Source organism: Muscardinus avellanarius (assembly GCF_963383645.1).
Source record: "Muscardinus avellanarius genome assembly, chromosome: 3".
Lineage (NCBI taxonomy): Eukaryota > Metazoa > Chordata > Mammalia > Rodentia > Gliridae > Muscardinus > Muscardinus avellanarius.
The window spans coordinates 32,384,784-32,409,899 of NC_137788.1; the positions used below are offsets into that span (position 1 = coordinate 32,384,784).

Genomic DNA, 25,116 nt, shown 5'->3' on the forward strand with positions numbered 1-25,116 from the left:
CTATTCAGCACGCTTCTCCTCCTGAGGTGGTTCATACTGAGCAAGCTATGGGGCAAAGACAGAGGAGTTTAAGTGAATTTTATTCTAAATTAGGTAAAAAAAAAAAACTTATTATCAAAACAAAATGAGTTAACTATTATTATATTCAATTTAGTTACTGAATCAGTAATAAGTTTCTGTATTTTGCTTCTTAAACCAGTGATTTAAGATTTAATACAATCAAACCTAGTGAAAGCCACAATCTGATGTAAACGTATGTTATTGAGAAACCTACAATTTCAGTTTGTGCCTGAACTATTCAAATACTTGATATGCAATATTCTATATCTACCCAAAGATGTTGTGGCTTATAAAGAACTTCTCCACCAAAAGTTTATGAAATTTTCCCTAAGAAGTAGAGGGAGTTACATAACGTGTATTAATATGGCTGTTCACTGGGTGTGGTAGCATATGCCTGTAATCTCAGTACTTGGGAGGCTAATACAGGAGGATCACAGTTTCTAGGGCAACCTCACCAAGTAGCAAGACTCTCAAAAACCCAGTGACACCATTTCAAAAGAAAGCAGGACTAAAGATGTGGCTCAGAAGTAGAATGTCCCTGGGTTCAATCCCCAGTACCACACACACACAAAATATATATATATATGGTTTGTTAATGAGAAGTACTATCTTTGACTTAGAAGGTCCCAGGAATTAAGTAGCATTTACACATATAGTGTGTAATCTTAGATAATTTGAGATACTGTGTTTTCTATGTTAAGTTGTGGTTCTTTGCAGGAACACTAGGCTAAGCTTTAAGTTCTTCCAATTTAAAAACTTTATTAAACTGCACTGTAGTTTAGATTCTTCACCTACAAAATGGCATGAGTAATGAGTACCTATTTTACTTTTCACAGAGTTGTTGGGAAGATGGTAGAAAACACATTATGAGAAATATCTAGAGTAGCATAATATGTATTATGTGATTCAGAATGTGGTAAAACCTCAAAGATTTAAAGTTGACTATTTGGACTTTATGAAAATTCTCATGGGAATCTGAAGAAAAAACTTCAACCCTAGATAAAATTAAATACTGTCTACTTCTGTAAATTTATTAACCCAGGGTCATCATATTGACAGCGCAGACTGTGAACTGCACAACCTAGGAGGGACCATTCACAAAACAGTAGCCCTAGACTGACCTGACCTAGTTGAGAATCTCAGAATTCTCCATTTACTTAGAAGCAGCATTAACTACTATTTCTATCTTTTTGTTGATGCAGGTTCCCAAGAACATCTTCTTAACCACACTTTGCTTGTCCTATTTACAATTTGTCTTGTGATTTCTTAGGACATAAGTTTGCCTTGCATTTAATTCAAATTGACTATTCACCTTCCTCCTTTCCCAGCTGTCCATTTTAATGAGGTTTTGATCATATAATCATTAGAGGAGACATTTTTAACATGAGTCCCTTTCATTTACCTTTGCTTTCAGTTTTTTATTTTCTTCTACAGTAGCTTCATATTTCTCTTTCATTTCTGCCAATTCTAGGCGAAGCAGCTCTATTTCTGGATTTTCTGGGGTAGCAGCTCCTAAGTGATGCTTTAAAAAACTATTATCAATGTTAAGAACTTACTTTTTAGAACTGAATGAAACTAATGAAATAGCTCAGGAAAGCAGGGATATATTAATATCCCTGGCCAGAGTCACCCACCCACCAGAGATCATCACCCCCCAAAAAAAAATATTTATTATTTATTTTGGTACTGGGGATTGAACCCAGAGGCATTCCACCTCCAAGCTACACCCTCAGCCCCCCCCCCTTTTTTTTTCCTTATTTGGAAACAGGGTCTCACGAGGTTGCTGAGAGCCTTGCTAAGTTGCCAAAACTGGCTTTGAACCTGCAATCTTCCTGTCTCAGCCTCCCATGTACTGGGATTACAAGCATGTACCACCATTCCTGGCTGGAAAATAACCTTTTTAATAAGCAAAAGTATCTTAAAGGTTATTATGTATGTGAAAAATAAAAATTTCAAAAGTAAGGCCTTTTTCTGACTTCAAAGATGAAAAGGATACTCCAAAGCACTATTAGGTTTCTCTGGTTCTTCATATAAGGCTACCAACACTGCAAATCAAAAAAGCAGAAAGAGCAACAATTAAAATCTTAAATTTGAATGGCTAAACTTACACTCTGCAACTCAGTAACTATTAAGTCCTTGCTATATACCAGGCGTATTGCTAAGATTATCCATAAGGTGATAAGCAAGACACACAAGGTGGCCCCTGCTGCAGATGAACTTACAGCCCAGTGCAAGAGGACCAGACAGAGCATCAAGGCAGCCAGGTGCAGTTGTGCACGCCCGTGTTCCTAGTACAGAGAGGCTAAGACGGGAGCGTCCCAGGACTGAGGGCAGCCTCAGCAAGTACTGGGACTCTTAAAACCTAGCAACACCCTGTTTCAAAATAACAATTAAAAAAATAGGGCTAGGGATGTAGCTGAGTGGTAGAACGCTCCTGGGTTCAGTCCCTAGGACTACAAAGAGTAAAAATAAAATAGGTCTGGGGTATAGCTTGAAGGTTCAATCTCCAATACCACAAGGAAAACAAAAGAGACCGTCAAGCACAGCACTGGATAGTGGGATATAGGAACACACTGAAAATTCGTAGCTTAGGGCATCACTGAAGGCTTGCAAGAGAGGGAAAGACCTAGTAGGAGTGTTTCAGATAAAATGGGAAAGCCCAAGGGACAAGGAAACAACATGAGGAGGAACTGGCATCTCAAGTCTGGCTGAATAGTTGTAATGTGGCTGGAAAGGTGGCCCAGCCAGAGTGTGGAGGGAAGGGCCCAGCCTCGGTTGGACTTTGACCCTGAGGAACACAAACAGTTTTAAGCAGGGGAGTGACCAGATCACTTCTGACCTCAGTGGAAGACAAGCTGAAGTAAGACAAGGTTAATGGCCAGAAAAAAGATTAAGTGGCTTAAGTGGAGATCTGGTAAAAGAGGATAGTGACCTGCAGAAGAGTGTGGGGAAAAAAGTTTTGAGGCTTCCAATTCAAAGTGTTCAAGAATGAAGTTTTATATACAACAGTAATCAGGATGCTCCAAACAGCATTAAAATAGACGTTACAGTCGGGTGTGGTGGCACATGCTTGTAATCCCAAGCTTCGGAGGCGGAGACAGGAGGATAATGCTGGCTTAAGAGACCCTGTTTACAAATTTAAAAAAAAAACAATCAAATAGGTCTGGGAGTGTAGCCTGGAGGTAGAAGGGTTTCCAGGAACCCCAGTTCCACCAAAAAAATAAATAAATACTACAGTGATTTCATATCCAATAGCTCATGTGAGCGCTACCTTGCTCATTTTTCACTGAAAAGATACTTCCTGGAATTTATTCAGATAAAAATCTCTCTAACCTGTGGCTGTTTTGTACTAGGAATCCTTTGAAAAACTTGATAAAAGCTGCTGGGCGTGGGAGGCTAAGATAGGAGAATCACAAATGAAATGCCTCTTCTTCCAAATAATTTATCACTTTATCTCAAGCCATCCTCTAACAGTGTTGTATGTTTTTTTGAGGGGAGCATTGGGGAGCCAAACCCCAGCTTTTTTTTTTTTTTTTTTTTTTTTTGGTGCTGGGTATTAAGCCCAGAGGAGTTCTACCTCTGAGCTACACCCAACCCCCAACCCTGTTTTTTATTCTTTGTGTGTGTGTGGGTCTGAGGATGGAACCCAGGGGTATTCGACCTCGGAGCTACACCCCCTGCCTTAATTTTGTTCTTTAATTTGAAACAGGGTCTCACTAAGTTGTGGAGGCCCTCATTAAGTAGCCGAGGCTGTTTGCGAACCACGATCCTCCAGTCTGTCTCCCGAATGCTGGGATTACCAGCGTGTGCCACCACACCCGGCTTATTTTTATTCTTTATTTTGAAGCAGGGTCTCACTAAGTTACTGAGGCTGACCGCCAACCCCTCCATCTTCCTGTGTCAGCCTCTGAAGTACTGGGATTACAAGCCTATACAACCACACCCAGCTTTTTTTTTTTTTTTTTTTTTTTTTGGTTAAAATCCTGAGAAACTCAAAAACTAGTTGCTGAGGCTGGCTTTGAACTTGAGTTCTTCCCTCTAACAGTTTTAATGTTAAAAGCATTTTCAAATCCTCTTGAAAATAAATGGACTAAAAATTAATTAAATTTGTGCAAAATATCCATGTTTGAAGCCAAAAATCAAATTTCAAATAAATATTAATAGACACTATGCTGTCTGATGTTATTTAGGAGATGGGAAATCTAAGGAGATTGAGGGGTTAGATTCCTGTGGATGTGTGTGAAGTAAAAGAAACCTCCAGGGGTTCCCAGTCTCATGAAGGAATGAATCCTCTGTGTGGTCAATTATCTCCTACAAATGTCACTTTCCTGCCTTTGCCCATTCTGCCCCTCCAGCCACCCTCACTTATTATATAGGTCCAGTATCCCTTACCCAGAATGCTTGGAACCAGAATATAATTTTTTCAGACTTTGGAACACTTGATTATACATATCGTAGAAGATACACTGAGGATGAGATGGAAGATTAAACGCAAAATTGTTTCCTATATATCTTAGATATATATGGCTTTGAAGGTAATTTTATCCAGTATTTTAGTGACTTGTCACATGTAGTCAGGTATAGAATTTTCCATTTCTAGCATCATGACAGTGCTCAAAAAGTTTCAGCCTTTGGAGCATTTTGGATATCAGATTTTCAGCTTAGGGGTGAAATATATTTCCTGGAGCAGGGAGAGGTGGCACATGCCTATAATCTCAGTACTTGGCAGCTGAGACAGGATTGTACATTCAAAGCCAGTCTCAGCAATTTAGTGAGGCTCTCAGCAACTTAGCGAGACCCTATTTCCAAATGAAAAATAAAATAGGGCTAGGGGTGTCACTCAGAGGTAGAATCCTATAGAACCCCTGGGTTCAATCCCCAATAGGATATCTATCTATCTATCTCTCTCTCTCTCTCTCTCTCTGTCACACACACACACACACACACACACACACACACACACACACACACTTCTTGGAACTCTTGACAACATAAACTATTTCATTCAAATCTCTGCTCAAAGGTTACTTCCAAAGAAAGGTCTTCCCCCCACCTCTATGTAATATGGAAGACACATCCCACCCATCACACTTTACCCCCTAACCTTGGCATGGTTTTAGTCATAACACATCACTAGCTGACACTGTCTCCCCAACTAATATACACCCTCATGAAAACAGAGACCTGAATGAAATGGTTAATTGAAAAGAGATGAACATATGGATTTCTTGAGAGAACAACATTCCAGGCATCTGCAACACTTCCAGAGACAACACAGCACAGCACTTTCACAGAGTACTTTTTTGCTGAAATTTATTTGCAGACACATAAGGAAACTAGCATATGAACCCAAAGTAGGCAGCAATTCAAAATTGCCAGCCCATCTCCTCATGCGAATGAGAAGCCCTGCTTTCTGCTAATATCAAGGGGTCCTTCTCCCAGTAGAGTTCTCCCTAATCTTTACTTCTGCCCAAAGAACAGTTACCGAATTGTTTTCCAGTCACTTCCTGTTCTAGGTCCTCATCTCTGCCAGCAATTCCATGCTACACAATTGAAAATCCCAGCCAGTGCCAAGCAAGTGAAGCATACCTGTAACCCCAGTAACTAGGGAGGCTGACACCGGATAATGACAAGTTCAAACTCAGCAAGATCACATCTCTAAAACAAGTAGGGCTAGGCATGTAGCTCAGTGGCAGTGAACCCCTGAGTTCGATCCCCGGTATAAAAAAGAAAAATAAAAATACCAGCCAGTGCCCTGAGTAGCAGATAGCAGGCAATGAAAATACTGGCGGGCTAATGAAGTAAGCAGTACTGCACTCTCCGGATACTGCACTCCTGCTTAGAACTTGAACCCAGGAAGGAAAAGATACAGTGTGACAGTAAACTTCCACTTTCAAAGTGTAAACACTGTAACAACTAAACTCTTTAAACTGTCATTTTACTTTAATTATTAAATCTACACAAGATAGGAATTGCTATAGACTAAGAAAACAGGGGGTTCGGAGCCACAGCCGAATTGCCTATGAATCGCCTACACCGGGGAGTAGGCTCGTCCGGCTATTTTATAGCTCACTTTCCAATTTGGCCACTCTTCCAGTTGCCCTTAGTTCGAGGGAAACTGTTCCTTGAGATTCTGTGGACTCTGCAAACTCCTTACGGCGGAAAGAACCGGGATCTCAAGGTCTTTAACAAACATGTCCACTGCGGCTGCTCCAGGCAAGGCAACGGAAGTTGGAGAGACTTTGCAACAGCTGCAAGAGTTTCACTCCCGGCGCGGAGAGCGGCGGCGTGAGCGGGGCCCCGCCGCGGGGCAGCGCACTACAAACAGAGCGCGCCGAGCCCCGGGCCCGCCGGGGACCCTCGGCGCCCACCTGTTCTCCCTCTCGCCCCACGCCCGGCCTCTGGGCAGCCGTGCCGAGGAGCACGCCGCGGGCACAAGTCTCCTTGCCCGTGCTCACCCTTGGTCAGCGTGTCCAGCACCCCCGACTTCTCCAAGTACCTCCGGAACTGCTCGCGCTTCGAGTCGGCGGCCTGGGGAGACACCGCGGGTCAGAGACCGGAGCCCCGGGGCCAGGGCAGGGAGAAGGCGCTGGGCGTCCGCGCCCCGCCTCCGCCCGCCGCCTCCGGCCCCCAAACCTGCGCGCGCGCCCCAACTCCCTCCCGGGGCCGACCCGCGGCCGGCCGCCGCCCGCACGCCCCCGGCCACGCCGCGCCCCCTCACTTTGTAATGGGCCATGGTGACAGCGGCCGCGGCGTAGCTGGCGCCGGAGACCGTGGCGGGCGGGCTTGGAGCCGCTCTGCTCATGCGCAGAACGGCGCGCGCGCCTGCGCACTTGCAAACCTCGGGCCCGGGCCGCCGGGGTGTGGCCTGTTTTCATGGAAACCAGGACGCTCTGCATCCCCCGTAGCCAGCTGAGCCGAGGGAGACTGCGTACGCCCGCCCCTCCGGCTTTCCGAGCACACCTTTCCTTCCTCTTCCGGTCCCGCGGCGGGTGGTTCGGTTGCTTAGCCGGAGGCCGGGGTTTGGGAGGGAGGCCAGGTGGGGCCCAGGGTGGGCGTGGCGCCCGGGGGCGGGGCCTGCGGGCCCGGGGACCCTGGGACTTCACTTGGAGACTGGGTCGCCCACGTGGTAAATAAAGGGCGCAACCTGGTCCACTGGGATCGAGGAAGCTATGGTGTCCTATGTGTGCTGGGCTTTGGGGCTCTCATCCAGAAAAAATCCCACTAGAGTCACTGGCCACTTGGATTTCGTATGTTTGGACTCCAGCTTTCACATTGGGAGTCTCCTTGTTTGGCGGCTGACTTCTGGATGGTGAGCACACCGTGCTAATAAAAGCCTGCCTTTTTTGAACCCTTACTGTTGTGCCGGGTACTGGGCTAAACATGGGGAGGGGCTGTTTGTTGATTGTTTATTCTTACATTTCTATAGGATAAATACGTCCGTAAAGTAAGGAGGTTAGGGAACCAGTGAGTATTAAAGGACTCCAATCCGGAAAGCAGATTGTTATAAACTGATGAGAGCGGGGCGTCATGGCACACACTTGTAATCCCAGCATTTGGGAGGCTAAGACAAGAGGATCACAGCTTCGAGGACAGCCTCAGCTACCTAGTGAGGCCCTCCACAACTTGGTGAGACCCTGTTTCAAAGTAAATAAAAAACAGGGCTGGGGCGGGAGTGTGACTCACAGGTCGAAAGCCCCTGAGTTCAATCCCCAGGTCTGCCAATAAATAAACTGGTGATAGTCTTGAATTTTTTTAAAGATTTTATTCACTTATAACAATATTATGATTATACTCAACACACATCAGGTTCTGGACTATAAGAAAACTAAGTTACTAAATCCGAGAGCCAACAATATTACCCTAGTATCCAAAGAGGAAAGATTAGTAAGTACCTGGGGGAGGTGGCACACATCAGTAATTCTAGCACTTGGGAGCCTGAGACAGGAGGATTGCAGGTTCGAGATCAGCCTCAGCAACTTAGCTGAGACCCTGGTTGGTTGATTTGTTGGTTGGTTTTGTGGCACTAGGGATGGAACCCAGGAGCATTCTACCTCCAAGCTAACCCCCCACCAGCCCTATTTTAATCTGTTTTGAAAGAGGTCTCGCTAAGTTGCAGAGGGCTTAAGTTGCTGAGGCTGGGCATGAACCTACGATCCTCTTGTCTCAGCCTCCCAAGGGATTAAAAGCACGCACCACCAAGCCTGGCTAAGAGACCCTGTTTCAAAACAAAAAAAAAAAAAATTTAAGCCAGGTGTGGTGGTGCACACCTGTAATGCCAGTACTTGGGAGGCTGAGATGGGAGGATCGCAGATTTGAAGCTATCCTTAGCAACTTAGGCTTTCAGCAATTTGGAGACCTGTTTCCAAATACAAAATAAACTAGAATTAAGGGTGTAGCCCAGAAGTAGAAGCCCCCTGGGTTCCATCCTCAGTACCACAATAAATAATAAATAAATTAAATAAATTAATGGACTGGGGTTGTAGCTTGGAGGTAGAATGTCCCTAGTTTTAATCCCTACTACCAAAATATAATAACTAAAGGAGGAATTATATAGTGGGAAGATCTATATAAACTTCTATATAATAAAACTTCCTAAGGCTGTGAGAAACAAACTATTTAGCATCAATTCTAAACATGTTATCAAAAATCAGTTTCACCCATTTTGAAGGGGGGGGGTTAAAAACTTCTGAATTGTCTGCGGATTTACGACTTTCCCTTCACAGTTCAGAATTAGAGCCGTTTTTCCACTTCTGAAATGAGTTTGCAGACGTCTTGCTCAACATCTGCTCTTATCTAATTTCTCCATTCTCTACTACTGTTAGGTTTCGGCTTTGATGATATAATATGCAGAATATCCCAGAGCAGCAACACTTCATATCTGAAGGTCTGTGGACACCCGCCTACTGAGATAGTTGTTCCTCGAGGGCATTAAATGTGTGGGACAAACAGTGGGATTGTTGCAGGTTCTGACAGACATTGGCTCAAAGGGCCACTCTCCCAAAGGATCAGGAGCATTGGTGATGTCAAGTGGTTGGGAGTCTTCCTGTGAAAGAGGAAGGGTTCTGACTGTGCCCTCTCTCAACTGGCCCTGGAGGTTCCCTTTAGGTCGTAACCCCTGTTTTTCATCTTCTTTTGAGGGCATCCGTGTAGCACCCAGCCACCCAGGCTTCCAGGTGCAGGTGGCTGCCAAGAAGCAATCCTCCTGGGGTGACTGCCTCATGTGGTTGTCTGTATCTAAAGCGGTACCTGGAACAGAACAGTGATCTCTAAAACTGGGGCTCTTTTTGCCGTCTTTGCCATCGGTTTGTCTTTTTTCCCTTACGGGGTTACCGTTAGGCTCTTCTGCAAATATTTTATGAGTGTCTTGGTTATTTGCACGGATGTGTTGAGGATAAGTACAGGTCGTGTTAAGTGTGCACATCACAGTAGTTTCTTGTTCATCTAAAATGCATTTCTTACCATTTACACTGTGATTGCCATGATCTGCCTGAAGCACAGAAGATGCATTTAAACTCAGGTATGCCAGTCCGTCTGTTTGCTTTTTCATGGACAGATTATAATCAGGTTCAGAAGGGAATCGCTTCAGTGAATTTGGAGAGGTGCTCTGATATTTGGCTAGATTTTGCTTTGACTTGTTTGCATAGAATTCTGAATGTTCATTCTTCAGTTTATATCGTCCCCAAAGCCCTTTTGTAATCTTCTTAAAACCTAGATGGGAAATTTCTAGAATGTTTAAGAGAAGTGAAACCGTGGCTATGGATTGCATAAATAATAGAAATACTGTCTTTTCCGTGGGTCTTGAGACAAAACAATCAATTCTATGTGGACATGGTTGGCCATGGCATTTAAAAAGAGGTTCTAAGCGAAATCCATACAAAAGGTACTGTCCAATCATGAACCCAGCTTCAACCACTGAGCGGATGCAAATGTGTATCACATAAGTGCAAAGCAAGGTGCCTCTGAGCGGGGCTTTATTTAGTTTCCTTTGTTCCAGCTGACAAAGCTCTTGCTCCAGTCTCCTCTGATCCACAGGCATCTTGAATTCTATCCCATCCGATAGTTCTCTCCTTAACTGAGCTTTCATCCTCTGCCTCTGTTTCTCCAGAACTCTCAGTTGGTATAAAGCATGGCCCATGTAGACCAGAGAGGGTGAAGACACAAATATCACCTGCAGAACCCAGTATCTAATGAGGGAGATAGGAAAGGCCTGGTCATAGCACGCATTCCTGCATCCTGGTTGTTCTGTATTGCAGATGAAGTCAGACTGCTCATCCTTCCACACGCCTTCAGCAGCCACCCCGAGAACAAGTATTCGAAATAGGAACAGGATGGTGAGCCAGATCTTCCCAGTCACGGTGGAGTGGATGTGGACTTCCTCCAGAATGCCTCCCAGGAGATTCCAGTCCCCCATGCTTCTTTATTCAGCCATCTTAGCTTGGAACCCCATCAGATAGGCAGAGAAATCCCTTCCATCCTGTAGGGAGCACTGTTTCTTAATGCAGAACAGATCTATAGCCAAAATATGAACAAAACGTCATTCTTTCCATGTACTGATTGCTTGACTTTCCCCCCTAGATAGCAGTGATAATCTGCCACAAAGAATATATTTGAAGCCAAGTGTGATGGCACACATCTATAATCCGAGTACTCGGGAGGCTGAGACAGAGGGATCACAGGTTTGTGGCCGGCCCCAGCAATTTAGCAAGGCCCTCTGCAACTTAGACCCTATTTCAAAATAAAAAATAAAATAGGGTTGAGAGTGTAGCTCAAAGGTAGAATGGTCCTGGGCTCAATCCTAGCACCACCCACACACAGAGAGAATATATTTTAGATTTCAGGAGTTTAAAATCACTTATATTTAGCCGGGCGTGGTGGCACACGCTTGTAATCCCAGCATTCTGGAGGCTGAAACCGAAGGATCGCGATTCACAGACAGCCTCAGCTACTTAGGCCCTTCACAACTCAGTGAGACCCGGTTTCAAAATAAGGAATAAAAAATTGGGCAGGGGGTGTAGCTCGGAGGTCAAATGTCTCTGGGTTCCATCCCCCAGACCTGCAAAAAAAAATAATAATAACTTATATTTAAACATTACAGTGTGAAGAAAATTTTAAATTATATCTATAGGAGAAGTGTACATATTCACTATTAAGAATGAAATTGTTAGCTGGGCAGGGTGGTATATGCTTGTAATCCTAGTACTTGGGAGGCTGAGACAGAAGGATCACACAGGTTTGAAGACAGCCTCAGCTATTTAGTGAGACTCCCAGCAACTAACTGAAACCCTGTTTTCAAATAAAATATAAAGTAGGCCTGGGGGTGTAGCCTGGAGGTAAAAGGTCCCCAGGTTCCATCCCCAGTACCCCATACACACACACAAAAAAAAAAATAGAATTGTTGGAGCTGGGAGTTGAGGTGCACGTTTATAATCCCATACTTGGGAGGCTAAGACAGGAGGATAGCAGGTTCCTGGCCAGCCTCAGCTCCTTAGTGAGACCCTCCACAACTTAGTGAGATCTTGTTTCAAAAATAAAGAATAAAAAAATAAAGCTGGGAGTGTAGCTAGCTTGGAGGTAGAGAGCCCTTGTGTTGAATCCCCAGTACTGCAAAAAAGAAGAAGAAGAATAGAAATAGCCGGGCATGGTGGCGCACACTTGTAATCCCAGCATTTGGGAAGCTGAGACGGGGATTGTGGTTTGAGGACAGCCTCAGCTACTACTTAGTGAAGCCCTTTGCAACTCAGTGAGAGCCTTTTTCAAAATAAAGAACAAAAAATAGGGCTGGGATTGTAGCTCAGAGGTAGAATGGCCCTGGGTTCCATCCCCAGTACTGGAAAAAAACAAAAATAGAATTGTTGGGCTGGGCACCATGGCTCATGCCTGTAATCTCATTACTTGGGAGGCTGAGACAGGAGGATTACTGATTAAAGGCCATCCTCAGCTACTTAATGACATTCTGTTTCCAAATAAAAAACAAAATATGTACTCGGGACCTTTGTTTGATGTTACTGATGAGACCTAAAACATAATCCCTTAAAACCTACTATTAAAATGTAGCAAGCTTGAGCCGGGTGTGGTGGCGCACGCTTGTAATCCTAGCATTCGGGAGGCTGAGACCTGGAGAATCGCGGTTCGCGGACAGCCTCAGCTACTTAGTGAGGCCCTCTGCAACTCCATGAGACCCGATTTCAAAATAAAGAATAAAAAATAGGGCAGGGGGTGTAGCTCAGAGGTCAAATGCCCCTGAGTTCCATCCCCAGACCTGCAAAAAAAAAAAAAAAAAAAAAAAAAATGTAGCAAGCTGGAAAATAAATAAAATATGGCTGGGAGGGGGGGATATCTGAAAGATAGAATGCTTCTGGGTTTAATCCTTAGTACCACAAAAAAAAATTTTTTTGAATTATTGGTGTAGCTCAGAGTTACAATATGTGTTGAGCATGCATGAAGCCTGGGTTCAATCCCCAACACAATAATAACAAGAATAATAGAAATGTAGGATTCCTGCTCAGAAGTCACCTTACTTATCTGACGTTTATTACTGTTTCCTTTTCTTTTTTTTTCTTTTTTTCCAGTACTGGGGATTGAACCCAGGAGCTTTCTACCTCCAAGCTAAACTCCCAGCCTATTTTTTATTCTTTCTTTCTTTTTTTTTTTTTTTTTTTGTGGTACTGGAGATGGAACCCAGGGGCATTATACCTTTCAGTGACACCCCCAGCCCTATTTTTATTCATTATTTTAAAACAGGATCTCACTGAGTTGCAAAGGACCTCACTAAGTAGCTGAGGCTGTCTGAGAACCATGATCCTCCTGTCTCAGTCTCCCAAATGCTGGGATTACAAGCATGCACCACCACCCTGGCTTTCTATTATTTATTTTGAAACAAGGTCTCACCAAATTGCAGTGAGCCTCACTTGGGATTGCAAGTATGCACCACCTCTCCTGATTACTCCTTTACTCTCTTGTTTTCTTGGTTTTTTTGTTTTTTGGTTTTCAATACTGGGGATTGAACCCAGGGGCATTCTACCTCCGCATTATACCCTCACCCCTATTTTTTATTCTTTGTTTTGAAATAGTGTCTCACTAAATTACAGAGGACCTGATAAGTAGCTGAGGCTATGACCTATGGGTCATAGGAAGAACTCTAGATGAAGAAGGACACTCTATAGATGAGCAAATGAAGTGAGCTGAGGGGAAGGGAGGGCAAAGAGGAACATTCTCCAAAGCACATGATGTACTTTAACAAGCACATCAGCCTGGAGTGGTGGCGCACGCTTGTAATCCCAGCATACCGGAGGATCGCGGTTCGCGGCCAACCTCAGCTACTTAGGCCCTTTGCAACTCAGTGAGACCCTGTTTCAAAATAAAGAATAAAAAACTAGGGCTGAGAGTGTCGCTCATAGGTAGAATGCCCCTGGGTTCCATCCCAAGTACCAAAACAAAAACAAAACAAAAACACATCAAAGTCAATCACTAAGCCAAGCATGAGAAGGAGGGAGGGGAGGGAATGGGATGGGAATTGAGTAGGGGCATGTATGTCTCCACCATTTGTATTCCATTAAGATGTATGGCTACAATGCACCAATAAAATTTTTTTTAAGAAAGATACTGTAGTTAACAAGTTCATCACCCCCAAAAAAAAAAATCTTAGGAAGTAACTATTTCCCCATTTGTTGTTTGCCTTATTTTACTGATGCAAAAACTGAGACACACCTGAATTTTCCCAGGGTCTGACAGCTGGAGCTGGCATTCAACCCCTTACTGTTGGCCTAAATGTTGTTTTCCTCTTTGAACAAATCTGAAATTTGCATGAAAGAAACGTTAAGAGATCATCTGTTTTCTTTCTTTTCTTTCTTTTTTTTTTTTTTTTTTTTTTTTTTTTTGGTGTGTGTGTGTGTGTGTGTGTGGTACTGGGGAGTGTAACGCAAAGGTTTTCTACCTCCAGGCTACACCCCGAGCCCTATTTTATAATTTATTTGGAAACAGGGTCTCACTAAGTTGCTGAGAGCCTCACTTAAGTAGATGAGGCTGGCTTCAAACCTGTGCGATCCTCCTTGTCTCAGCCTCCCAAGCGCAGGGATTACAAACGTGCGTCACCACGCCTGGCTTGAGACCATCTATTTTCTACTAAAAGTTTATTTAAATTGAGGAATATTAGTGATAGTTTGGGCTTTTTTTTTATATATATCTCTGACCTATATCCCCAGCCTTATTTTATTTCTTCTTTGAAAAGAGGGTCTCAAGCCAGGCATGATGCTCACACCTATAATCCCAGTACTTGGGAGACTGAGACAGGAGGACCATGCAGGCTCGAAGCCAGCCTCAACTACTTGGTAAGGCTTTCAGCAACTCAGTGAGACCTTGTTACCAAATAAAATATAAAAATAGGTCTGGGCATGTAGCCTGGAAATAAAAAGCCCTGGGTTCCATCCCCAGTACCACAAAAAGAGAGAGAGAGAGAGAGAGAGAGAGAGAGAGAGAGAGAGAGAGAGAGAGAGAGAGGAAGAAAGAAAAAGAAAGAAAAAAGAAAAGAGGGTTTCAGTAGGTTGCTGAGAGGCTCACTAAATTGCTGAGGGTTTTTTGGAACCTGTGATCCTCCTGTCTCAGCCTCCCAAGTACTGGGATTACAAACTACAACTGTGTGCCACATGCCCGTCTAGTTTTGGCTCTAAATAATCACTTCTAGAGTCCTTAGAGTTGTTTTTGTTTTGTTTTGTTTTAGGGAAAAGGAGTTTAGTGTGTGTGTGTGTGTGTGTGTGTGTGTGTGTGTGTGTGTGTTTTACTGGGGATTGAACGCTGGGGCATTCTACCTCCAAACTACACTCCAGCCCTATTTTTTTTTTTTCTTTATTTTGAAATAGGGTCTGGATAGGTTGATGAAAGTCTCACTATTTGCTGAAGATATCCTCAAATCTGCAATCTTCCTGTCTCAGCCTCCCAAGTACTAGGATTACAAGCGTATACCACCACATCCACCTTACAAAGCACTTTTAAAATGAGACCAAGAGCCGGGCATGGTGGCGCACACTTGCAATCCCAGCATTTGGGAGGCTGAGACCAGAGGATTGCAGTTCGCAGAAACTTAGTGAGACCCTGTTTCCAAACAAAATATAAAATGGGTCTGGGAGTATAGCCCTGAGGTAGAAAGCCTCTGGGTTCCACCCCCCAGTACCACAAAAAAAAAAAAAAAAAAAAAAAAAAAAATGAGACCAAGGAGCTGGGCGTGGTGGCACATGCTTGCAATCCCAGCATTTGGTAGGCTGAGACCAGAGGATAGCAGTTCACAGACAGCCTCCGCTACTTATGAGGCCCTTTGCAACTCAGTGAGACCCTGTTTCAAAAAATAAAGAATAAAAAATAGGGCAGGGGGTATAGCTCAGAGGTCAAATGCCCCTGGGTTACATCCCCAGACCCGCAAAAAAAAAAAAAAAAAAAAGAAAGAAAGAAAATATCCAAAGTACTTACTCATACAAGAAAGGCTGGTTACATAAACAATGTTACATTCATGATGTGATACTATGCAACCAATAGTAAGACTGATAAATATATACAAATATAAAAAGAAAAGCCAGATGGGGCACACTTTTAATCCCAGTATTTAAGAGACTGAGACAGGAGGATATCAGGTTCAAAACCAACCTCAGCAACTTAGCGAGGCTCTCAGCAACTTAGTGAGACTCTGTGTCCAAATGAAAAATAGGATTGAGGTGTAACTCAGATAGAATGCTCTTGGATTCAATCCCCAGCAAACCACACACACACAAGACATTTGACATATTGTTTCTGTGAAATTCAGGTTATAAAACAGAATAGCATAGTTCATTATTGTAGATTTATTTATATATAAAGATACATACAAAAAATTCTAGAATGATACTCATCAAAATATTGATTATCTCTGAATGATAAGATTACAATTGACTTAACTTTTTTGCGCTTTTATTGGTGCATTATAGTCTCATAATGTAAATCGTGTTGACAGTGACATACGTGCACACGTTTTGATGCCCCCGGCTTAACTTTTTATAATTATATATTTTTTAATTTTTTACCATAAACACTTAACTTTATAATCCAAAAAGAAAGAAAGGATAGATTTTTTTGACAAGAGAATACTCTTTCCTGAAAGAAGGAGCAGTATTATTTAGTTACCAAGGGAAACTTTCATAACAAACAGCATGAAAACTAGTATACGGAGATAACAGTGCCCCAGAATTTAAAAACAAAAGAGAAAACATTCCAAATAACTGTTTCCTAATTAGATAAAGCAGATTAACACAAACCTTTTTTAGTTTAGGTAAACCTGAGAAGGAAATCATGCTTAGAAGTTATACCATGGCCACCTTCAGCTTTCCTCGGGATGCGTCCTTCTGAGGCACAGAGCGAATTCGGTTCCGTTCAATGCAGTGAACTAAAGTCAGCGTTCCCTTTCTGCCCATTCTTCTACAGCAGCACTGTCCAACAGAGCTAGCCTTCTGCAACATTGGAAATGTTTTCTGGCTGCTCTGTTCTGTTCAATGAGGTAGCCACTCGCTTCTGAACACTTGCAACCTAGCTTGTGTCTGATAGCAGCTGCATTTTTTTTTTAATAGTAACCTAAAGAGCTACATGTGCCTCGTGGCTACATTATTGGATAGCACAGATAAAGAATACTTCCAATATTCCTAATAATACACCTAGAAGACTAAAGTCCCAAGCCCTAAATTAGGCTGAATAAATGGTTCCATGCTAGTTTAGAGATATTGAGTGTTTTCTTATTATAATTTTGCCAATATCACGTTTTTTTGGTAATGTGACCAGTCTTTCTTATTAGATAACTTCATAGTCATCAGCCTTAATAATCACTAGGTAATGTCCAATGTCATAGATAAATTCTATTCCTCAGTCTAGTTTTCTATGAATAATAATTGTATTATGCCAAATGCGGTGTCACATGCCTGTAATCCCAATAACTGGGATGATGAGGATCACAGATTTGAGGCCGCCCTCAGCAACTTAGAAGCCTTGCAGCAATCCACAAGACCCTGTTACAAAACAAAACCTAGACGGTCCAGGGGTATAGCTTGGAGGTAGAATGCCCCTGAGTTTTAAGTTCTAGCACCATAAAAAAAAAATACATTATACTTGAGGACATTAAAGGTCTCTTCAGAGCTAGCAGACTTGTGGGTTGTTCGTGGCAGATGACTATTTCCTGCCAAGATAGTTAGTATTCAGATTCAATACAAAAATTTCATCAGAGAAAATATTACATATTCATGTTTAAGTTATATGTATATTTTATATTCATAAATGTTATATAATTATATATTTATATTATATAAAATTATTAATAAACTTTAAAAATAATCATCCTCAATCAGAGAAATATAAATTCAAATGAAGTATTATAACTATCAAACTGCAAAATTTTTAAAATATTCATAATACCTTCTTTTAGCCAAATAGGGGAAACTGGTATTCTCTTATACTGTAAATAAAAATATAAGTGGATACATGTGTTTAAAATACAGTTTAAATCTATTGGAACTAACCCAGCATTTCTGCTTCTGGAAGCTTGAAATATGCATTTATTCATTCAGCAAACACTCAGAAACATACTGCATGTAGTAGGACGTTCACTGTTGGTAATTGTACAAAAAGCAACAACAATTTAAATGTCCAGTAGAGAAATGGTTAGTTATCATGCATCTATATCATTCAGAGAATTAATGTCTCTATGAACTGACACAGAAAGATCTTTAAGTCATGTCCTAAAGCAAGTTACAGAACAACATATGTATCCCACTTATCTAATTAAAACCTATACTTTAGCACAGTGGTGCATGCCTGTAATCCCAGCTACTGGGGAGGTTGAGGCAGGAAGATCACAAGTTCAAGGCCAGCCTGGGCAATTTAGTGAGATGTGTTTAGAAACATGTTTAAAAGGGCTGGGGATATAACCCAGTGGTGGAACACTGGGTTTGATCACAGTGCCTCAAAAAAAAAAAAAAAAAAAGTGAGTATCAAGAGTCTGATACATCACTAGTGCCCCTGTGGGAGATCATTGGTGATAAAACATAATTGCCAAGGAGGAAAATGCTGAACTACTGATAAGAATTAACCTTAAGACTAGTTGATAATTAATACAGGTTTATAGTTCCTGCCTTTGGTTTTGTGTTTGTTGTTTTTTTTTAGTGCAAAAGATTTAATTTATAGTTGTGAACATTGCTTGTGTGTGATTTTTCTAAGTAGATTCACAAGATAATTAAAATTTCATTTTTTTCTCAGTAAAAAAAAAAAAAGAGTCTGATACGGATATAAACAGAGCATAGTGATGTACACTTGTAATCCCAGTTCCTGGGAGGTTGAGCCAGGAGGATTGTAGCTCACCACCAGACTCAGCTACTTAGTGAGACCCTGCAATTTAGTGAAACCTTGTTTCAAAATAAAGAATAAGCCAGGCATGTTTGTAATCCCAGCATTTGGGAGGCTGAACCGGGAGGATCGCGGTTCACAGCCAGCCTCAGCTACGTAGTGAGGCCCTCTACAACTCACTGAGACCCTGTTTCAAAAAAAAAAAAAAAAAAGAATAAAAAATAGGGTTGGGTGTATAGCTCAGAGATAGAATGCCCCTGGCTTCCATCCCCAGTACCACAAAAAAAAAAAAAAAAAGAATAAAAATAGGGCTAGAGGTATAGCTTGGAGGTAGAAGGCCTCCAAATTCTATCCCCAGTGCCTCAAAAAAAAAAAAAAAAAGAGTCTGATACAGATATAAAAAGTTTTTATTTTCTGCATAATACAATATTCATGGATTCTATCAAACAGTCCCCAAAATATGTCCTCCCAGGAATACAAGTTTCTTTTATAGGCCATATACAGACATACCACATGCCTGGATTTAATGACCCTCCTTATTTTTGTATCCTCCTTCCCTTTGCAGTTGGAAGCCCCTTCCAGCACTCAGGAGCTCCTTTTGTAAATAATCCTTGTAGCTGAGCAATTGAGTACTGACTTCTCCTTACAAAGCTGTTAACATTTGCTGGGACTTCTCTGTTTCTTCGTAGGATTTTCCATCTTCCCTTTGTTGGGCTCTTCTTGTTAATGGGCTTATATTAGAGCTAAGTCAGTTTGCTGGGGATAGGAAAATGTTGAAAAACACAGCAAATAAGACACAAGCGAAATACGCAGCAATTGCAATCCAAAACCTTGGGTCTTTGAGCAATGCTTTATCAAAGCAGCTGAACACAGTGTAGCCTATGGACATTCCTGCGAATCCACCCGCAATGTGAGCGGCAAAGGACACCTTCAGAGAAAGGGAAGAAAAGGGAAATAAATGATTGGAAGGAAATTCTAATTGTGCATTTTCATAGAATTTCTCTTATTCAAACACAAGTATTAGCCCAGCATGGTGGCGCACGCTTGTGATCCCAGCATTTGGGAGGCTGAGACAGGAGGATTGCAGTTCCTGGACAGCCTCAGCTACTTAGTGAGGCCCTTTGCAACTCAGTGAGACCCAGTTTCAAAATAAAGAATAAAAAAAAAAATAGGACTGGGGTTGGGGGTGTAGCTCAGAGGTAGAATGCCCCTGGGTTCCATCCCTAGGACTGAAAAAAAAAAAAAAAAAAAGGTCTGAAGAGAAGCAGGGAGTGGTGGCACGCACTTGTAAGCCCACTTGGGAGGCTGAGACAGGAGGATCACAGGTTCAAAGCTAGCCTCAGCTACTTAGTGAGGCCCTCTGCAACTTAGTGAGACTCTGTTTCAAAATAAAGAATAAGCCGGCGTGGTGGCGCATGCTTGTAATCCCTGCGCTTGGGAGACGGAGACAGGAGGATGGTGCAGGTTCGAAGCCAGCCATGCTGGCTTAAGAGACCCTGTTTCCAAATAAAGTATAAAAATAGGTCTGGGAGTGTGGCCTGGAGGTAGAAGGGCTTCCAGGAACCCCAGTACCACCAAAAAAAAAAAAAAAAAACAAAAAAAAAACAAAGGTAGAATGCCTATGGTTTCAGTTACAGTACCACAAAAAGTAAATAAAACATACAAAGAGAAAAAAAAAAAGTGATTTCTACCCACTCTCCAGTTATATAGGACAGAGGCCATTAGTTGTTATTCTTCCTGATCTTAGTATTTAGGATGGTTCTATGCAATGCCAACCAAGGGAGCTGAGTAGCCAAGAGGGACCTCAATAGGAACATCCCATAGAAATGAGATACAGAATTAAACACAGGGGCTAGGAAATCCCTTCTCTCCTGTTTTGGAATGGCTAGCGACATGGGAGGTGCAGAGAGGTGAGGATGAGCTAAGTCTGGTTTCCATAGAAATTTTCTAAACTTCCAAACAGATATTTGACTATCCCAAATCATAGGATTATAACCTTTTTTTTTTTTTCAGTACTGGGGATGGAACTCAGTCCCCAAGCGACACCCCCAGCCCTATTTTTAGTCTTTATGCTGAAACAGGGTCTCACTGAATTGTAAAGGGCCTCACTATGTAGCTGAGGCTGTCTGCGAACCATGATCTTCCTGTCTCAACCTCCCAAATTCTGGCATTATAAGTGTGCGTCACCACGCCCAGCTGTAACCCTTCTTCTATGATCATTTTTGATAAAGAAAAAAAATTTCTTTTCTTTTCTTATCTTTTTGTGGCACTAGGGATTGAATCCTTATCTCCTACATATATCCCCAGTACTATTTTTTATTCTTTATTTTGAAACAGGGTCTCACAAAATTGCAGAGGGCCTCACTAAGTAGCTGAGGCTGGCTGAGAACCTGCAATCCTCCTGTCTCAGCCTCCCAAGTACTGGGATTATAAGTGTGCACTACCACTCTGGGCTACAAGTTTTCATTTTAAGAAAAGAATCTGAGCCAGGCATGGTGGTGAACGCTTGTAATGCCAGTAATTGGAAGGCTGAAACAGGAGGATCCCAGGTTCCCAGGTTCAAAATCAGCCTCAGCTATTTAAGTGAGACCCTCTGCAACTTAGTAAGACCCTGTTTCAAAATAAGAAATAAAAATTGGGTTGTGGGTGTAACTCAGAGGTAGAATGCCCCTGGATTCAATCTTGAGTAACACACACACACACACACACACACACACACACACACACACAATGAATCTGAATCGGGCATGACAGCACAGGCCTGTAATCCCAGTACTCAGGAGGCTGAGATAAGATCACAGGTTTCAGACTCATCTCAGCAAATTAGCGATGCCCTCAGCAACTTAGTGAGACCCTATTCGAACAAAGGGGTTTGGGGGTGTAGCTTGGAGGTAGAACACCTCTGGGCTTAATTCTCTATAACAAAACAACAACAACAAAAAAAAAATCTGTACTCACCGGAGACCCATCTGCAGGGACAAAGAATCTTCTGTAGAGAGCAAATCCCATGTCAGATACAACTAGAAGAAAAAAACACCCTGCTGAATCCCCAGGGTCTCTGGGACAGTGGATTTTGTTGCCCTCTAATACTAATAGGTAACAATTACTGATTTTAGCTCCATGCTGTTCCATGCTAAGACCTCTGCATAAGCCGGGCGTGGTGGCGCACGCTTGGAATCCCCACACTTGGGAGGCGGACACAGGAGGACTGCACAGGTTCGAAGCCAGCCTCGGCTACTTAGTGAGGCTCTCAGCAACTTAGTGAGAGCCTGTTTCCAAATAAAGTATAAAATAGGCCTGGGAGTATAGCCCGGAGGTAGAAAGCCTCTGGGTTCTACCCCCAGTATCACCAAAAATAAAAAAAAAATAAAAAATAAGACCTCTGCATGCATTAACTCTTTAATCCTCACAACCACCCTAGGAAATAGGAAATACCAAGATTTCATGTTACAGATTTATTCATCTAACAGTTATTGGTCATCCTCTACATGGCAAGTACAGTTCTCGTTGGTAGATAAACAGCAATGAACCAATCAGATACCTGCCCTCATAGAGCTGACAATTTAGTGGAGGGAACTGACGAGCAGCCCAGACGTCACCTAGTGCAAGGGACTCTGGAGAAAGTAACAGAGAGAGGAACATAGGGAATGCCAAGAGCGGGGTGTGGTTTGTAGGAGGAGGGCCAGGGAGGATGTCCTGAGAACAGGACAGAGGGAGCAACCCAGGCTGATACGTAGAGACAGTCTGTTCCAGGCAGAAAAAAAAAAAAAAAAAAAAAAAAAGAGACTAAAGTCCCTTAAGCAGGAATATACCTGGTGTGTTAGAAGAACACTGGCGAGGTTCACCAGGCCAAATCAGGGGTTTCCTTTTTTTGTATGTTTCCAGTACTAGGGATTGAACCCAGAGGCATTCTACTTCTGAGCTACAACCTCAAACTTTTTTTATTTTGAAGCAGGGGCTCACTAGGTTGCTAAGAGTCTCACTATTGCTGAGGCTGGTCTCAAACCTGTGATCCTCCCATCTCAGCCTCCCAAGTATTGGGATCACAGTACTTGGGATGATGGTGGCATTTTTTGTGTGTGTTTGTGTGTGTGTTACTAGGAGCGGAACCCAGGGGCTTTCCATCTCCGAGCTATACTCCCAGACTTATTTTATATTTTATTTGGAAACAGCGTCTCACTAAGTTGCTGAGAGCCTCAACTAAGTAGCTGAGGCTGGCTTCGAACCCGGGCAATCCTCCTGTCTCAGCCTCCCAAGTGCAGTGATTACAAACATGCGCCACCACGCCTGGCTTGATGGTGGCATTTTATACATAAAGAAACCAAGACACCAAAGCCCCACTCACACCCACCACACTAATTGCCTGTCTTTAGCATCAGGAGTACTGAGGATGGGCCATGAAAGGAAAAGAACCCACCTTCTCCAACAGAACATGAGAGCCAGAGCCCGAACTGCAGGGGAGGGGATACTGGGGATGGAGTCAGGGGCATTTTACCTCTGAGCTACACCCCCAGGCCTGGGGGTTTTTTGGTTTTGTTTGTTTGTTTGTTTGTTTGTTTGTTTGTTTTTTGGTGTATTGAAGATTAAACCCAGAGGCATTCTACCTTCTAGCTATACCCCCATTCCTATATTTTATTCCTTATTTTGAAACAGAGCCTCACTGAGTTGCAAAGGGCCTCACTAAGTATTAGCTGAGGCTGTCCATGAACCGTGATCCTCCATTCTCAGCCTCCCAAGTACTGGGATTACAAGCGCTGGACTCCACGCCCAGTTCCTATTTTATTCTTTTTTTTTTTTTTTTTTTTGGTGGTACTGGGGTTCCTGGAAGCCCTTCTACCTCCGGGCTACACTCCCAGACCTATTTTTTATACTTTTTTATTTGGAAACAGGGTCTCTTAAGCCAGCGCGGCTGGCTTCGAACCTGCGCGATCCTCCTGTCTCCGCCTCCCAAGCGCGGGGATTACAAGCGTGCGCCCCCACGCCCGGCTTATTCTTATTTTAAAACAGAATGTCACCAGGTTGATGAGAGTCTCGCTACTGCTGAGGTTGTCCTCAAACCTGTGATGTTCCTGTCTCAGCCTCCTAAGAACTGGGATTACAAGTGTGTGCCACCTCCCATGCCTTGAACCTGGACTTTCTTCCTAGGTCAGATCTGTTCTAGAAAGAGCTTCTAGGCTGCTTGGCTTGGAAGAACTCTGCTCTACATGTGCAGCCGCGCCAATGGACACGCATCCCTGTGCCCTACTTAGTGAGCCGCTGTGTCCTAGGAGATGGAAAAACCGAGTCCTTGCCTTTGGGGAAACAACATCAGGACCATGTGTTCCGGCTAGTTTCCCATTCAATACGGTATTGACTTCCAAGTTACTGGACAGAAACTATGGGCGAGGGAGTACCCAATGTTAAAATGATGACTGTTACACAAAGAGGGCTGTATCAGATTTTCATCTCTTTGCATTTCCTGATGCATCATTCAAAAAACACATAGGTAGGACAATGAAAGCGCAGGGAAAGGACAGACACCTGGACCTCGGTCTGGTCTCCTCCGAGGGAGCCTCCTCTCAAAAGTCTTTGTGACCATGAGCATCTCAGTGTCTCCATCCCGTTTCTCTCGTGTTGTCTCCCCCTCCCTCCCTACATCTCTGCCCAGCTCTTTGCTACCAAAGGGAGTTTGCTTCTAGGTTGCTGCAGCTTTGAAGCTGTGACATGTCTTTCCACCTAGAAGGAAGCTCTTATTCCAATAATTATCAAGTTTGACCTTGTTTGGGGTTTTTTTGTTGTTGTTGGTGGTGGTGGTGGTTATTTTGTTTTGTTTTTTGTTTTTTATTTTTTATTTTATTTATTTATTTATTTATTTATTTATTTATTTATTTATTTTGGTGGTACTGGGGTTCCTGGAAGCCCTTCTACATCCGGGCTACACTCCCAGACCTATTTTTTATATTTTTATTTGGAAACAGGGTCTCTTAAGCCAGCTCAGCTGGCTCTGAACCAGCGTGATCCTCCTGTCTCCGCCACCACACCCGGCCTTTGTTTTGTTTTTAGCACTGAGGACTGAACCCAGGGGCATTCTACCTCTTGCTAAATTCCTGAGGTTGGCCGCCAACTTGCAATACCCCTATCTCAACCTCCCAAGTATTGGCATTATAGGCAAACACCACTACACACAGCTTTCTTAAAATTTTAACATGCTGTGTGTGTGTGTGTGTGTGTGTGTGTGTGTGTGTGGCACTGGAGATTGAACCCAGGGACATTCTACCTCCAAGATACACCCCCAGACCTATTTTATATTTATTTTGAAACAGGATCTTGCTAGAGTCTCACTACTTGCTAAGGCTAACCTTGAGCCTGCAATCCTCCTGTCTCAGCCTCCCAAGTACTGGGATCACAAACACACAAATGCAATTTTTAAATTAAGAAAGAAAAAGAGTATCCAGGTGATTTCCAAACTTTTCCTTTGCAGACAAAATAATCTACTAAGAAAGAGAAAGTCCTAAACCAGGCATGGTGGCGCACGCTTGTCATCACAGTACTTGGAAGGCTGAGACAGGAGGATCTCGGTTCACAAACAGCTTCAGCTACTTAGTGAGGCTCTCTGCAACTTAGTGAGACTCTGTTTCAAGAAAAAGAATAAGGCCAGGCGTGGTGGTGCACACTTGTAATCCCAGCGTTCAGGAGGCGGAGACCAGAGGATCGCGGTTTGCAGAC

The 25,116-nt window shown here is 42.9% G+C and overlaps 3 protein-coding genes across 3 annotated transcripts in view; all 3 read right to left on the reverse strand.

Moving 5' to 3' along the window:
• On the reverse strand, nucleotides 1-6,865 carry MYCBP (MYC binding protein; the record flags this gene model as incomplete). The annotated part of the gene is made up of 5 exons (XM_080693144.1): nucleotides 1-45; nucleotides 1,463-1,592; nucleotides 2,057-2,105; nucleotides 6,519-6,591; nucleotides 6,782-6,865. The coding sequence occupies 5 exons, from the start codon at nucleotides 6,863-6,865 to the stop codon at nucleotides 1-3; spliced, it is 381 nt and encodes a 126-aa protein (XP_080549270.1).
• A 2,070-nt stretch (nucleotides 6,866-8,935) lies between these two features.
• On the reverse strand, nucleotides 8,936-10,474 carry GJA9 (gap junction protein alpha 9; the record flags this gene model as incomplete). The annotated part of the gene is made up of 1 exon (XM_080690532.1): nucleotides 8,936-10,474. One exon carries the CDS (start codon nucleotides 10,472-10,474, stop codon nucleotides 8,936-8,938), a length of 1,539 nt encoding a protein of 512 aa, XP_080546658.1.
• An 8,685-nt stretch (nucleotides 10,475-19,159) lies between these two features.
• Nucleotides 19,160-25,116, reverse strand: part of RHBDL2 (rhomboid like 2) — a gene marked incomplete at its 3' end in the record, with an annotated part of 35,272 nt that continues 29,315 nt past the window's right edge. The window contains exons 6-7 of the mRNA XM_080692512.1: nucleotides 21,370-21,431; nucleotides 19,160-19,339 (exon numbers count right to left, since the gene is read on the reverse strand). Coding sequence (XP_080548638.1) covers nucleotides 19,160-19,339; nucleotides 21,370-21,431 — 242 coding nt within the window. The remainder of the gene's footprint in view (nucleotides 19,340-21,369; nucleotides 21,432-25,116) is intronic.